Source organism: Elephantulus edwardii, unplaced genomic scaffold (assembly GCF_000299155.1).
Source record: "Elephantulus edwardii isolate Elephantulus edwardi_28Jun2011 unplaced genomic scaffold, EleEdw1.0 scaffold00040, whole genome shotgun sequence".
Classification (NCBI taxonomy): domain Eukaryota; kingdom Metazoa; phylum Chordata; class Mammalia; order Macroscelidea; family Macroscelididae; genus Elephantulus; species Elephantulus edwardii.
In genome coordinates this window covers 17,020,503-17,037,528 of record NW_006399790.1, presented here as the reverse complement: position 1 = coordinate 17,037,528, position 17,026 = coordinate 17,020,503, and the positions used below count along the sequence as shown (strand labels likewise).

General features: G+C 40.7%; 1 protein-coding gene across 2 annotated transcripts in view; it reads left to right on the top strand.

Annotated features, from left to right (window-relative positions):
* GRIA3 (glutamate receptor, ionotropic, AMPA 3) overlaps positions 1 to 17,026 on the top strand; it is a 428,954-nt gene that overhangs the window by 277,306 nt on the left and 134,622 nt on the right. For both annotated transcript variants that reach the window (XM_006885062.1, XM_006885063.1), the window contains exon 5: positions 10,393 to 10,446. In XM_006885062.1, the coding sequence (XP_006885124.1) occupies positions 10,393 to 10,446 (54 nt within the window). The remainder of the gene's footprint in view (positions 1 to 10,392; positions 10,447 to 17,026) is intronic.

Genomic DNA, 17,026 nt, shown 5'->3' with positions numbered 1-17,026 from the left:
CGTCCTTCTCCTCTCTCTCTCTCTCCCCCCCCTTCAAATAAAGACCACAGACTACCAATGTAATATTTAAATTTAAGTTTCTATTCCTCTGGACCAGCTTCTACTTTACCCTACCATGAAGGTTTCCTTTCCATTCCAGGGCTTAAACATTTCTTCTTCCTCTTCTCTAAGAGCCTCAAGCAATTATTGACATTTAGTGCATATTAATAGCCAGGTGACATACTGCCAAAAGGCTGGGTTCTAGAGGCAGACAAAACCAGATTCCAATCCCAGCTGGACCACTTCTAGCTGTATGACCCTGAGGAAGTCACTTAAACTCGCTTGGACTGAGATTCCTCATCGGTAAAATGAAGCTAAGGCTATGGATTCTTAAATTCTTCTGGAGATGATATATACACCTGTAAAGCACCTAGCTTAGTTCCTGGAATATACTGACAACAACAACTCATTGCCACTGAATAGGCTCCAACTCATGTGAGTCCATGAACATCAGAGCAGAACTGTGATCCATCTGCATGGTTTCCGATGGCTGAGTTTTCACAAGTAGATTGCCAGGCCTTTCTTCTGAGGCACCTCTCAATTGGTTCCAATGGACAATCTTCCACTTAGTAATCAATGGAAAACCATTTTTACCATGCAAGTACTAGCATACATTGAGGACTCAGTTCAAGGGAGTTGTATTATTTTTGCAGTCATTAAATATAGTTCTGATTTGATGTATGCACAATTTCCAAGAACTCACAAACTCACTCATTCAGTGCCATCCCATTGGAAACCTGCTTGTACCTGACCCTCCGTTAGGTTTCTGAGGCTGTAAATCCTCCTCTTCCTCCTGTGGAGCCATTGGTGAATTTGAACCACATAGAGGCATCACCTTTGGATTAGCAGCATGGTTCCCTATGAACTGCGCCACCAGAGCTCACTCTCCAAGCACTAGTTTCAAATATTATACCAGTAGTATACTCGCTTAGCATTTCTTAAGCTGAAGGAGTTGAAAAACAAATTCAAGCCATGGGTGGCAATACTTAAAAATAGTTTGGGTAGAATGTTGAATTATCCAGGAAGTATAAAAAGAAGTTGGAAGGAGTACACAGAGTCACTGTATCAGAAGGAATTGGCTGACACAGAGGAATTTCATCAAATAACATATGAGCAAGAACCTATGGTGATGAAGGAGGAAGTTCACATAGCTATGAAGAAATTGGCAAAAAACAAGGCTCCAGGAGTTGACAGCATACCAATTCATTTATTTCAACAAACAGACGCTGCCCTGGATGTGCTCACTAAGCTATGCCAAGAAATCTGGAGAACAGCCAGCTGGCCAACTGACCGGAAGAGATCGATATTTGTTCCCATTCCAAAGAAAGGTGACTCAACAGAGTGTGGAAATTATCGAACAATATCATTGGTATCACATGCAAACAAGATTCTGCTGAAAATTATCCAAAAACGTTTGGAACAATATGACAACAGAGAACTGTCAGATGTGCAGGCTGGATTTAGAAGAGGTCGAGGTACTAGGGACATTATAGCTAATGTTAGATGGATCTTGGTAGAAAGCAGAGAATACCAGAAGAATGTCTATCTATTGACTATGCAAAGGCTTTTGACTGTAGATCACAACAAGCTGTGGCTGACTCTGAAAAGAATGGGAATCCTAGAACATTTATATTTGGTTCCACAGACAACACTCTTGGAAACAGCAGCCAGGAAATCAGGAGACGAATTGCATTGGGAAAGTCAGCTGTGAGGAACCTCTCAAGAGTACTGAAGAGCAACGACGTCAGGCTGGAGACTAAGGTGCACCTGATCCGGGCTATAGTCTTCCCAATTACGTGCTATGCATTGGAGAGTTGGACAGTGAGTAGGGATGATAGAGAATTGATGCCTTTGAGTTGTGGTGCTGGAGAAGAGTGTTGAATATACCAGGGACTGCTAGGAGAACAAACAGGTTTGTCCTGGAGAGGGTGAAGCCAGAATGTTCCCTGGAGTCAAGGTTTCTGAAGCTTCATCTGACATACTCTGGGCATGTTGCAAGGAAGGACTGGTCCTTGGAGACGGACATCATGTTTGGGAGAGTGGAGGGACGGCACAGGAGAGGAAGACCCTCAATGAGAGGGATCGATTCTGTGAGTGGAGTGGTGGGAATGAATGTGTTTGAGACAGTGAGGTTGGTACAAGATAGAATGGCCTTTAGGGCTCTTGTACATAGGGTCGCTATGAGTCACAAATGACACGATGGAACATAACAACAACATACTTTTTAGGGAGCTCTGGTGGCCTAGTGGCAAGAAGCTGTGCTGTAATCCTGTATGCATGTGGTTTGAATCCACCAGTCACTCCACAGCAGAAGGATGGGCAATCTCCTCCTATGCAACTAACTGCCTCTGAAAACCTGCTGGAGGGTCAGCTATGGGTCACTTTCGACTCAACAGCACACAACAACAACAGTATATTTTTTTAAAATTATATACTTTTTATCAAACATAACTAAAAACTACTCACTGGTATCGAGTTGGAACCACCTCCTAGATGACTCTTCATTAGGTTTCCCGGGCTGTATATATAGTGAATGGAGGGGATAGCCCCTCTTTCTCCTGCTGAGTTGCTGGTGGAGTTAAACCACCAAACAGCCAAGGTCTTTGTGTTAGCAATAGGGGGAGAGTGCCCATCCCTCTCCCACAGAGGAGCTGGTGGATTTAAACCACATGCCTTCAGGATTGCAGCACAGCTTCTCGCCACTAGGCTGCCAGAGCTCCCAATAAATCATTTAGAAGGAGAGTAAGTAACATGCAGAGCAGCTGGTGGATTCAAACCGCATGTCTTTGTGATTGCAGTGCAGCTGTTTAGCCACTAGGCCACTAGAGCTCCCTAGCCTTTGCATTAGCAGCAGAACTCCTTTGGACTCCCAAAATTCTATTCATTTCAAGGCTGTACAAAATTTGGTTGTGGCTTCAACCTCTGTATTATTACCTTCCCCTCTGCCATTCCATGAATCCAACATAGTGCCTTGCACATAGCTGGTGCTCAATAAAATAACATTTTGTGAAATCTCCCACTGGCCAAAATTCTATTATCTTTTGCTTCTAAGAAAAGAGGCAAATAAAAATGAAATAAGATTCTATTAAATTAAAAAACTTCCAACATCTAACCAATATGCTAGAGTTGGGAAATGTTCAACCTAATTACTGATATACTTGGCAATAATTAAATGTTCTTTGTAAACTTTAAGACTTAGTATTAATCTACATAAGACCATTATATTAAAAATAGAAAGATAGCTGGTAAGTTGTGTATAAGAGTCCGAAGGGATACGGGGAGGGAGCGGGTGGGCGGAGGGTGGGGAGCTGGCAAATCACAGGGTTAGAGAGTCTGGTGGGCAGGGGGAAGAGGTGAAGGAATTAGGAAAGGTCCTGTAGGGACCTGAAAGGATGGGGTAATAGTGGGTATAGCTCAACGGTGATTGGTTTTATAAAACACAATGTATGGGAATGATCTTATGAAACAAAATGTGAATGAAGGAATGTGTGAAAACATTGTATATGAATGACACACATTGTATATGAATTTTATATGCAAACCAACATTAATTGTTAAAAATATTTATTATTGATATGTTGTTGTTGTCGTTGTGTGCTGTTGAGTCAGAACCAACCAATAGCTGACCCTCTGGTGAGTTTTCAGAGGCAGTTAATCACATGGGAGATTCCCCATCCTTTTTCCACAGAGAAGCTAGTAGATTCAAACCCCATGCCTTTAGGACTACAGCACAACTTCTTGCCATTAGGCCACTAAAGTACACACACACACACACACACACACACACACACACAAATCATAGGGAGCTCTGGTGGCTTCTTGTTGTTGTGTACCATCAATTTGGAACTAACCCATAGCTGATCTTCTGGTTTTTCTGAGGCAGTTAATTACATAGGAAGAGACTGCTCATCTTTCTCCCATGGAGCAGCTGGTAGAGCTGAATGAACCAAATGCCTTGAGGATTACAGGACAGCTTTGTAACACTTGCTCTGCCAACACAAAGGTGTGTGGCTTGAATTCATTAGCTGCCCTGTGGGAGAAAGATGGGTATACCCTCCCATGTGATTTACTGCCTCTGAAAACCTGCTGGAGAGTCAGCTATGGGTCAGTTCCGACTTGACAACATGCAACAAGAACATAGTATTCACACGTCAGTTTGTTATACCGGTGTGGCTTGCCTGTTGATAAGTTGCCGGAAGCGATGCCACTGTCATTTCACCTCACAGCAGGGTTTCGGATGATGGGAAAGTTTCAGTGGAGGTTCCAGACTAAGATTGACTAGAAAGCAGGCCTGACCAGCCACTTCTGAAAAAAATGGTCAGTGAACACCTTGTGGGTGGTCACACAATATTGTTTCATATGGTGCTGGAAAATGAGACAGTAGGCATTCAAAATACCACAGAGGAAGAGTCGCCTCCTTTAAGGAGAATCTACCTGAATGATGGGAATGGGGCAAAACATTCAGGACCTTCGTTTACTGCTGTGGAAGAACTCGAAAGGAAGAGAAACAACAGCAAATTCATTAATAACTAGAAGACAGAATGTACAAGAAAATAAGAATCTAAGAAATTTGGAAGTTGGTGAAAAAGAAAATGGAACACATGAAAATTTGTTTTTGAGGCCTAAGTGAGCTGAAGAAGATTAGTATTGGCCCTTTTGAATAGGACATCACATGATCTACTAAACAGGAAATGCCAAACTGAAAAGGAATAACATCTCATTCATGGTCAAAAAGAGTATTTCAAGATCTATCCCAAAGTGCAATTCTGCCAGTGATGAGTTAATAATTATGTTCAAACAAGGGAGCCCTATTATTGTGACCATTATTATTCAAATTTATGCACCAAACACAGAGAAACTGGAGATTTCTACCAAATCATACAGTTTGAAATTGATCAGACATGTAATCAAGATGCATGGATAATTACTGTTGACTGGAATGAAAAGTTGGCAAAATATTGAATGACATCAAAAGAAGATGGAAGTAATACACAGAGTCATGCTACCAAAAAGAATTGGTGGACACTTAACCATTTTATAGAGCTCTGGTGGCCTAGTGGTAAGAATCTGCACTGCAATCCCAAAGGCTCTCAGTTCAAATCCACAAAGCTGCTCTGTTGGAGAAAGATGGGCAAACTCCACCTGTACAATTTACTGTCTCTGAAAAGCTGCTGGAGTGGCAGCTATGTGTCGGTTCCGACTCAATGGTAAACAACAATAATAACAACAACCATTTGGGGAGGGGGGAAGCCAAGATTTGATGGAATAGAAGAAGGAACTCTAAGCTACACTGGAAGGCACTGAAAAAATAAGGTTCCAGGGATTGAGGGAATTCCAATTGAAAAGTTTCAAGAAGCACATTTAGTGAGGGAGCCCAAATGTCTATTAACAAATGAATGGCTTGAGAGATTGTGGTACATTTACACAATGAAATACGATGCAGCACTCAGAATTAACGATTTTGAAAAAGACTCTACTGTATAACATGGGAGAGTCTAGAAAGCATTATACTGGATGAACTAATGGTCTCATAAAGACACCAGCAGTCAGGAAATCAAAAGATGGACTGCATTAGGAAACTCTGCTGACAGGGACCTATGCAGAGGGCTGAAGAGCAATGATGTCAGTCTAGAGACTAAGGTGCACCTGATCTAGGCCATGGTTTTTGCAATTACTAGCTATGCATCAGAGAGCTGGACAATGAACAAGGAAGATAGAAGGAGAATTTATGCCTTTGAATTGTGGTGCTGGAGAAGAGTGTTGAACATACCCCAGATTGCCAAGAGAACAAACAGGTTTGTCCTGGAGAGGGTAAAACCAAGTTGCTCTTTGGAGGCAAGTATTTTGAAGCTCCATCTCATAAACTTTGGACATGCTGCCAGTAGGGATCAGTCCTTGGATGAAAGACATCATTCTTAGCAGGGTGCAGAAGAAGAAGATCCCAGATCTGATGGATTGACACAGTAACTGGAGTAATGAAGGTAGGTGTCGTTGGAGGCAGTGAGAGTGGCTCAGGATACGGCAGGGTTCAGAGCTATTATACATAGGGTCACTATGAGTTGCAGTTGACTCAATGGCACATAACAACAACAGCAATATGCTGAGCAAATAATCCAAGAATCTGGACTATATGAAAAGAAAGAGGCATCAGGATTGGGAAAAAGGCTCATTAACAATCTGATATGCATACGACATAATCTTTTGGCAGAAAACAAAGATGACTTGAAGTCTTTATTGATGAAGATCAAAAACTACAGCATGAAGATATAAAATCCCTTGGCATTTCATAGACACTTAGTACTTTACATGCCAAACAAAATTTCCTTCATAAATTGCAAAATGTCTTCTTTGCAATTGTTGTAGAATGAAGTTGTTTTACCATTTGTAGCTGTTTAAGAATAAGTTATTTATCCATAAAAGTATCTTTATTTCCACTGTTTTAAAAAAACTCCTACAGCCTTTAATATAGATATGCCTCAACACCAAGAAAAGAAAAATCCTCACAGCAGGGCCAATAAGCAACATTATGACCGAGAAAAGAGTGAATTTGTCAAAAGTTTCATTTTACTTATTTCCATAATCAATGCCCCTGGAAACACCAGTCTAGAACTCAAATGACATATTGCACTGGGCAAAGCCACTGCCAAGAACATCTTTAAAGTACACAACAGCCAACTGAGGTTTTAAAAGCTTGAGAGCAGTCATCTAAGATGCCTTTATTGATCTATTCCTATCTGGGATAAAGAGAATAGAAACAGTGACTCCAGAGGACTAACAGTCCACATGAGTTTCCATTTTCACAGAAGTAGATGTTGGCCAGTTACCACTGCTGCCCACTCTAAAAGGGATCACGATAGAATGCCCTCGACAGAGTGGAGGGAAATGTGGAACAAAGCTGAAAACTAGAAAAACAAAATAAAATAAAATACCAGGTTTAGTAGTCTAATAGAAACTGATGGGATTCCTGAGACATTAGCCCTTTATTCACTCTGTATATGAAACAAAATGTTCCCCTGTGGCACGACTTTCAGCCAAACAATAGCCAGGCCTATGAGGTGACCAGTAACACCAGGAAGGCACTCAGTCCTTAAAAAAACCAACCAGATAAGGTCAAAAGAGTAGCATTTGCCCAAGGAGAAAGGTAGAAAGGGTAAGGCCTAGGGATTAATGGAAATAAGAATCACAGGAGGACATGGGAAGAATGTGATTACATTGTTGTTATCAGGTGCCAGCAAGTTGACTCTGACTCGTAGCAACCTTGTGTACAACAGATAGAAACCTTTCCTGAATCTCCACTATCCTCACAATCTCTGTCATGCTCAATCCCATTGCTGCAGTGACTGTGTCTCAGTCCATCGAACTGAGGGTCTTCTTCTCTGACCTTACCTTTCCAACCATGATGTCCTTTTCCAGTGACTTGCCTCTCCTGACAAAATGTCCCAAGTACGTGAGATGAAACCTTGCCATCCTTGCTTCTAAGGAGCATTCTGGAAGCACTTCTTCCAAAACAGATTTGGGGGGGGGGCATTTTGCAAGGAGGGACCAGTCCTTGGAGAGGGACATCATGCTTGGGAGGGTGGAGAGGCAGTGCAAGAGAGAAAGATTCTTGATGAGATGGATTGATTCCGTGACTAGGGTAATGGAGTAGGTGTGTCAGAGACAATAAGACTGGCACAAGATAGAGAAGGGTTTAGGGCTATTGTACATAGGGACGCAATGAGTCACAAGCAACTTGACATCACAAGCAACTTGAAGGCACATAGCAACAACAACAACAGTCCATGGGTTTGTCAATATGCGGCATCAACACTACAATTTAAAAGCATCACTTCTTCTCCAGTCTTCCTTATTCACTGTCTCATTTTCACATGCATATGAAGCAACTGAAAAATCATGGCTTGGCTCAAATGCCCCTTAGTCTTTAAACTGACATCGTTGCTCTTTAGGACATTAAAGACATCCTTAACAGCAGATTTTCCTACTGCAATACCTGTTGGATGTCTTGACTTCCAAGGATGTTGCTTGTGGATCCAATTACATTGCAATACTATAAGTAATGTTACAGAAGAATACATATTTGAATGATAAACTAGAAAATACATCTGCTTTGTAAACTTTGATTAAATAACAATTAAAAAATTAAAGTGTTAAAGAATAAAGATGTCACTTCAAATACACCTGACACAACCATGATATTTTTAATTGTTTCATATGCATGTGGAAGTTGGACAGTAACTAAAGATGGTGAAGAAAAATTAATGCCTTTGAATTTTGGTACTCAGAACCAATATTGACTCTATCTTGGAGTGCCAAAAAATAAAGCCCCCCAAAACACACACACACACACACACACACACAAAAATAAAGCCCCAAACAAACAAATCTGGTTTGGAAAACAAGTAGCCCACAGCTCTCCTTCAAATCAAGGATGGGGAGACTCTGTCTCACATACTTTAAGTCTGTTATCTGGAGGGGTTAATCTCTGAGGAAGGGCATCATGCTTGGCAAAGTAGAGGGTGATCAAAAAAGAGAATGATCTTCATTGAGACAGACTGACGAACTGGCCATAACAATGGCTTAAAGCACATTAGAAAGATAGCTCAGGATTCAGTTCTTCTTAGCATTGTGGAGAGGGATGTTGTGGAGTCACATTCATGTTACTCATTTGTCCTTCCGACTAACAATCTTTTTGGTTTTTTCACTTTAAGCCAGGTATTTCTGTGCTATGGTTGAGTAGGGGGTGGTCCTGTGCATTGTAGTATGTTTAACAACATCCCTGGCCTCTCTGCCTGTTGTTGTTGTATACCAAGTTGGAACTGACCATAGCTGATCCTCCAGTGGGTTTTCAGAGGTAGTTAAATCACATGGGAGAAGATTGGCTATCTTTCTTCCTCAAAGCATCTAGAGGATTTGATCCGTGGGCCTTTGGGATCAAAGCACAGTTTCTACTTATTATTATTATTATTATTATTATTAATGAAAGTTTACAGAGACTTAGGATTTCCAGTCATTCATTGTTACACTTTTCTCCCTGCTCACACCCTCCCCCCCAATTCATTCTTCTCCTTGAAAAGTAAAAGAAAAACTCTTTCATTGTTATGCAATCCCTCCCCCCAAGTCCACTCCACTGTGTAGCCTTCATTCCGGACTCCTGTCATGACAATAATACCCAATCATAAACAGTTTTCTCCCTCATCTGTTTCAATGCAATTATACATCATTTATCCCATCTTCCTCTGTCTCTCCCTAACCCTGATGTCAGTCCTGTTTTACAACTCTGGCACTAGGCAGTATTTGTCCTTTTGTGACTGTGATATTTCACTCAGCATAATGTCCTCCAGGGTCACCCATTTTGAACAATATTTCATGAGTTCTTTGTTTTTCAAAGCAACGTAGTATTCCATTATGTGAATATAACCACAGCTTCTCTATCCATTCATTTGTTGATGGGCACTTGGGTTGTTTCCAACTCCTTGCTGTCATGAACAAAGCTTCAATAAACATGGGTGTGCATATATCTGCTTGGGTGGTGGTTATGGCTTCTTTGGGGTATATTCCCAGTAGTGGAATTGCTGGGTTAAATGGTATTTCTATTTGCAACTTTTCATAGCACAATTTCCTACCACTAGGCCACCAGAACTCCCTCTACCTAGTAGATGCCAATATCATTCTCCCTTAGTCTTGGCAATTAAATGTCTCCAGACATTGCCAAAAGACCCTTGGGTAGAACTATTGCCCCCAGCTGACAGCCACTGCCCTAAGGCACTGCAATTAACACCTAAAGAGGCACAGATTATGACATGTATTTCATGTTAAGGCAGTTGAAGGAAGACAAGCATTTCAAAAAACTTTTCAACTGGCAAAAGCAACCTCAGTTAACCTGCAAATCCCATTAACCCCATTCCTTGAGTGTTCTATTCCCTAAGCATTCCAGATAACAAAAAAAAAATGTACTGTACATTCTATTTTCTAATTTGTATGCAAAGTTCAGCCCATTTTCCGACTCAACAGCCAAGCACAAAAATCCAGTTCATGAGGCGGGGGGCATCGACTACATCACATTTTCTATCTATTTTAAGTGACAATACTGCCACTGACCTGGAAGTTTAAAGGGTGTTTTTCTTCCTTATTTAGATATTTTTAACTCTGATATTATCAGTTCTTCTCATATTCTCTCCCTGCAAAATAAAATGTAATGAAAATAACTCTGGTCCAATTCACTAAGATTTTACTGCATAGAAAAGACTTAACACTTTGGCAATCATTTCAGAGCAGTTGTTCTAGCCATCTTATCATGCAATGGAAAAATCTACTCCCTGAATAAGCAATATTTCTTATTTCTTCTTTCCACAGGTTGTGATCCTGGGGAAACATTCAAGAGGTTATCACTACATGCTTGCTAACCTGGTAAGTTGTTGGCGTTTCCCTGAACAACATATTCTATTTCGTTTGTGTCACCTATAATCATCCAAGAAGGAGATACACGAAGTATCTAATATGTTCTCTAGAAGGTGGATAAATGAGTTCAGTAAAGATGAAGGCCTGAAAGCAATATCCTTCTTTTCAATTATGCTGTTGTTGTTTTTAACTGGCAAGCTTATATTCTCTCCTAATTTAAAAAAAAATAATTGGATGTGAATCTTCACTTATTATTCTTATATTACATATGGATTCAAAATGCAAACCATTTAATCAGGCTTGATATATAAACCAAAGAAAATAAATAAATAAAAGGACAAGGATCCCGGGAAACTGACATTTCCCCAGTTGATGCAAGCCTGTGTGCTTATTATTAGTACTGGATTTGTCCTTACAGAAGCAGATCACCACCAAATCTTTTCAAACCAGATGCCAGAAATATTTTTCCCTTACCCATGTTGTGAAGTTTAAAGGCATATTTTTGGTTTGTTGTTTTATTTAATCATGTATACTCATTTTATTTTATTGCAATGGTTTTAATACAGTATCTGATTATTCCCTTATTGTATATTGTCTCTCCTGAGAATTGGATTTCAACAGGGAATATTTAGTCACTCCGCTTATCTTACAATAACTTGTAACTTGTAACACACAACTTGACCCTTTACCCTTCAAACTTCTCATGCCTGTAAAATTTGGGGTATTTAAAAAGCTAGTATTTCACTAAGTTTAATTTACAGCCCTTCTATCTCTAACAAGCCAGTTGGTTCAGGAATTGGCAAAATCACTTCTAAATCAATAGGATCTGTTTGACAAATGTGTTGAATGATACTATCTCCACAGACTGAAAGAGGAATGTTAAATTCTCACTAAAACACTCGCTCAACTCATAGCAAACTAGTCAGAACTAACTCATAGCTGAGCCGCCAGCAGATTTGCAGACACTGTAAATCGCATAGGAGGAGACTGCCCATCTTTCTCCCTGGCAACAACTTGGGGATTCGAGCTGCCAGGGTTTAGGGTTGGCAGGACAACTCCCTTCAGACTATACTACCAGAACTCCCTCACCAAGATACTAAGGCTCTGTTAAATTATGACATAACATGAGTTCTAGCTCCAGTTTTGTTTCATTAGTACAATGGAATCATTATCATTATAGAGCTCTTAAGCCAAAAGAATAGCAACAAAGGTGAAAGATTATTGTAATTATAGTCTTGGGTTTTCTAAATCAAAGGAGCAAAATCTTATTTTGTTTTAATACTGCGTATTTTTAAATGAGAGAGGAAATGTTATTTAAATTTCTTTCTTAGGAAGTGTGTATATTCAAACATTTTTGTGAGATAAAGTTTATAGTCACGACTTTCAAATGTTCAAAGAGAGCATTTCAGTCCATTTTGGGGATAAATGAGTCAACTCTTTCAGGAGGAGAAATCTTGATTTGTAATTTGCATCTGAATATGTTCAATTTGACTTGTAGAAGGCCCTCTGTGAATAAAAGACTCCCCCCCACCCCTTCAATGGAGGTTAAACAGGGGTTAGGCTGGGAACATGGATCACGTACATGGTAAGGTGCCTAAGAATGTTATCAACGGATTTTGACCATTCCTTCCTCATCACTGTTCTACTTCCTTTGTTCCTTTGCCCCCTCTTTCTTTCCCTCTTGTTCTGCCTTATCTGTCCTATGAAAAACAAAGTATATATAATACAGAATTTAAAACTTGAGATTCAAATGTGACTGACAGTACACGAGGTAACTTTAGGTCAGTGCTGTTGCTGATTGCCTTCGAGTCGAGCACGACTCATAGCGACCCTAAGAACAAAAGGCTTGAAGCCCCTCTATAACTGTCAACATTCATCAAAGATCATAGCGTTTCCAGAGACATGTTATTTAGGAAGTGGATGCCACTCTTGCTTTAGGTCATAAGCACATCATTTTTATTATAATTGTAATAATGTATTATTTCATGTATATCAGAAAAGACAAAATTAATACATCAAGATCCTAATCATTCTAATTTTGTGAGTATTATTACTTCAATCAAGGTTAAAATAGAGATTTTAAAACTATTGTTACTTTTTAGTAAAATAATTTTAACGTGTTCAATAAACACGGGAGGTAGAAAACGGGGCAAAATTGTGATGGCAGTCTACAGATGATGGAAGTTTAGTAAAGAATGTTTGACTTGAGGGAGGGGGATGGTCAAGATATTCAGATTCTTATATTCATTTTGCCAAGTAGCTAACTCTGAGACCTTGGGTAAGTCGCTTCACCTCTATGAGCCTCCATATCCTGACGGTAAATCAGGTGGCAGTAGAAGGTTGGTTCATATGTAGGTTGGATTCGTTGGAAACAGATGCTAAGATGCAATAAGAAAGGCCAGACATTTCTTTATTGGCAGTAATAGCTATAAAAGACAAAAGGGAAAAGGTGTGGGAGTAGACAGCATGAGTTTCTGACTGCTATGTACTTCTAGCACCAGGAAAGGAAAGAGGAAAGAGGGAGGGCTGAAGCTTCAAACTGTGATATGGCTCTGAGAAAGTATCGGCCAGGTTAACTGAGAGCTCTGCTACAAAGATCGCATATAAAGCAATCCCATAATACCTCAAAATGATGAACTATCATATCCTACCCTTGTTCAGTCATTGGCCAGTAGCTGCCCAGGAAACACGCAGCTTCTACTCAAAAACTGAGGCAAATCCTGTTGAAGCCAGTGGTTTTCCCCTAACAGAACTTCTTTAGGTGGGTTCTACCTTGAAGGGAGATCTGAGCAGTGCAGATGCTTGCTAAGGCCTTCACCATTTTAGAATTCCCTAGTTTTCTTTACTTCTCTTGACAATCCTTGGACTGAGCTTTGGTTTCAATTTTCAGACTTTGACCTAAGCAATTAAGACCTGTGGAGCACTACAAAATAGTACCATTAGTCAAAGGATGGGGAAAATAATAGCAAGCTGAGAGCTTAGCATAGAACTCGGAATTAGGAGACCTTGGGAGGATGCACACTACAAGATCAAGCAAAATCTGTTCTCTCAAAAATAAAACAATGTATAATGTCGGTCTGAGTAACGAAAACACAGACTCATTCACCATGCTTTGAGCTGCCACTCCTTTCTCCTCCCCTGTTGGTGTTAAATACCATCTAGTTAACTCGGACTCATAGCGACCCTATGAACAACAGATCTGTATCCTGCTTATCCTGTACTATCCTCATTATCTCTAACGTACATGAGCCCATTGCCAGTCACTGTGTCAATCCACCTCGCTGAGGGTCTTCCACTCTTGTTGCCCCTCCCAAAGTACAGATGATGAAGCTTCACCATCCTTGCCTCTAAAAACCACGCTAGTTGCACTTTCTCCAAGGCATATCCATCTTTTCTTTTTCTAGTCCATGGGAGAGTCAGTACTCTTCTTCAATACCATTACTCAAAGGCCTTGACTCTTCTTCTAACATTCTTACTCACTGTCCAACTTTCAGATGCATAACAAGCAATTGAAAAGACCACTAGTGATCTTCTTATCATTTGAACTCAGTTATGTATCTCCCCCAGTCCTGATGAAACTTACAAACAAAAAAGCCACTTCCGTCAAGTTGATTCCATCCCATGGGAACCCTCCATCAGGTTTTAGAGGTGGTAATCCTTGAGAATACCATGGACTGCTAGGAAAACAAACAGATTTGTCCTGGAAAGGGTTAAACCAGGTAGCTCCTTGGAGGCAAGGATTCTGAGGCTCCGTCTAACATACTTTGGACATGTTGTGAGGAGAGACCGGTCCTTAGAGAGGGATATCATGCTTGGGAGGGTGGAGGGACGGTGCAGGAGGAGAAGACCCTTTATGAGGTGGATTGATTCAGTGACTGGGGTAATCGGGATGAGTGTGTCAGAGGCAGTGCGGTTGGCGCAGGATAGAGCAGGGTTTAGGGTTGTTGTACATAGGGTCACTATGAATCGCAAGCGACTTGATGGCACATAACAACAACAAACAATCCTTTACAGGAGAAGACTGCCCATCTTTCCCCCATGGAGCAGCTGATGGATTCCACCTACTGACCTTTTGGTTAGCAGGGAAACATGCAGTGAGACACTAGTTAACTCCTAACTCTGTATCGAATTGCATTTGGGGAAGAGAGATGAGAATTATTGCGTATCTCTGATAACAGTAAGATAAAAGATTGTCCCTACCATGGTTTCTACATGTTTAAACAAAGAAAAATATCCCCCAAAATCTCCCCATCAAAGACACCCAAAAAATACACCAAAACTATTTTGAAACTATTCGGATGGTAAAGAGAAAAAAAAAAAAAGAAACAAAGAAAAGTGAAGGGGAAAATTGAAAAAGGAGGAGACCTAAGAAGATGCTTCCTCTCAAGATGAGTAGTTTGGTTTTACAAGTCAAGTCAACTGGATGAAAGTTAAGGACATATATCCAAAGGGGCAAAACTCAACCCTGAGTGTTGGTGTCAAAACAGCACAGCACTACGGTTTTCTTCTATGACGACAGTCAATGACACACACACACATTGCTTAACACATCTCTCTTGATTACTGGAACTTGTCGAAAACTTCTACATGCATTGACCTTCTTTGACAGCAATCCTGAAGTGGGAAATTATGGATAGTCCACAGATGCTACAACCAAATCAGGGTACACATTTCAAGGTGAAATTCTTGTTGAAATTCTTGGTAGAAAGACAAAGATTCCACTGGAAACATGGGTCAGAGATAGGAGCTAGGTTGGCCGGAAGCAAATGTCCCAGGATAGCAAAGAAGTCTCTTCTGAATGCTACATCAAGTGCTGAGATCATTTTAGGGGGGTGTTCCTTAACTAATTGATACTGTTTTCATTTCAGGACTCTAAAGTGGTTCTTTTTCTCTACTCTAGTGTCACATAACCAGTTCCTTATGTACATAATCTGTCAGTCACATAGCCTCTCTCTCAGGGTAATGTCCTAGATCAAGATACTTTACATCACATTGACAGGTGTATTGTGATGTCATTCCCCTCCCCTGCCCCCGCATGTCAGTAATTATAGCTTGCTGTGTGCAGGACCCCAAACTAAAGCAAAAGAGGGAGGCAGGGCGGTAGAATTTAAAAGATAAGTAAGATGTTTTGTTTTTTTAAATAAGAGCATTATACTGTTAGATAAAAGACAGGTTTGACTCCCAATAATTTCCCTAACTATCCTGGCATGAAGCAAACCTCTCTGAATCTCCTAACCTTCAAAATGGAGAGCCCCATCAGATTGCTATTTTCCTAAGTGTGCTATTTGTGCACAGGTGATTTTAAGTAGCACATAGCCAAGCTTCTTTTAAAATGTGCTAGTTTTGATTCATATCCAATGCATATTAGAAAAAGAAATGACTAACCCATTAATTCTGTGGTTTCAGGGCTAGAACACCTCAGAATGAGGCTAAAGTAGATAATTAGGCTAAACATTGGAACTCATCTAAAGAGAAATATTAGGTCACTAATGGTCAATTGGTTCACCTGTATGGCAAAAAATTAGTAAAGGTGGCACTTTAATGACTAACGTTGAGACGATACTTCAAGTTCACTTTAGGCTCTGCATTTCTACCCTTATACATTGTAGATTTCCACCATGGAAGGCTAAGAGAGAGAGTAGGGGCATAGGAGGCAAGAACATAAACACAGGAGTGTATCTAAGGCCCTGTCAGCCCTGGACCCCACTTGCTGTTGTCAAGTCTATTCCACCCCTCCATCATGTTTCCAAGGAGCAGCTGGTAGATTCAAACTGCTGATCTTTGGGTTCTTAATCTGAAACACTACACCACCAGCCAGACTGAAGCCTTAAGAATCAGCCTGAATGGGGGGGGGGAACCCAAAAGGGTGTGAGTACTCTTAAGCCAAGTTCTAAGGAGAGCTCAGAATCTGAAGAGTCAATCAAAACTGTCTAAGTAGATTTACACAAGGCAAACTGAATCTGGGTTGAGATGATCCAACAACAGATGTTGGGTACTCAGCCCCCAAAATTGAGACCAAAAACACAAGCAATTGAGCTGCTCCTTGGAAGTCAGAAGCCACAGCAGAGCTCATCCTGTGCTGCATCAATTGACCACTTGGAGGATCTCACAGCTACCCTGCCTAGGTCAACGATACTGGCCCCAAACGTAGGGACAATGCTGAATCTGCAAATAGAGGCAAAATAAGTCAGCCCTGGTGATGCTACACACTCTGTGCCAAGCTACTAATTAAAAAGGGGGAAAGATGTGCATCTCCCACTCACAGAGATTTATAGACTCAAAAACGTAATAGAGGGCTGCCATGAACCGAAATCAGCTCAACAGCTCTGGGTTTGAATTTTGGAATGTCAGCAGCCAGGGCTAGAGAGTCACAGAGCAGACAGTCAAGCAGGCCTGTGTGCTAAGGGGAACCAAGGGAGAAGCCGACTATTGTACACTCCTTTATTTTATGCTAGGTGTCTTCCTTACATTTCTTACTTATCTCTGAACTCCTTTGATGAGGAATTTTTTGCTCACCCCTCCTCCCTAATCTTTTAACAAATCAGGAAACCAGTTCAGAAAGGACAAATGACTTGCTGAAAGTCTCACA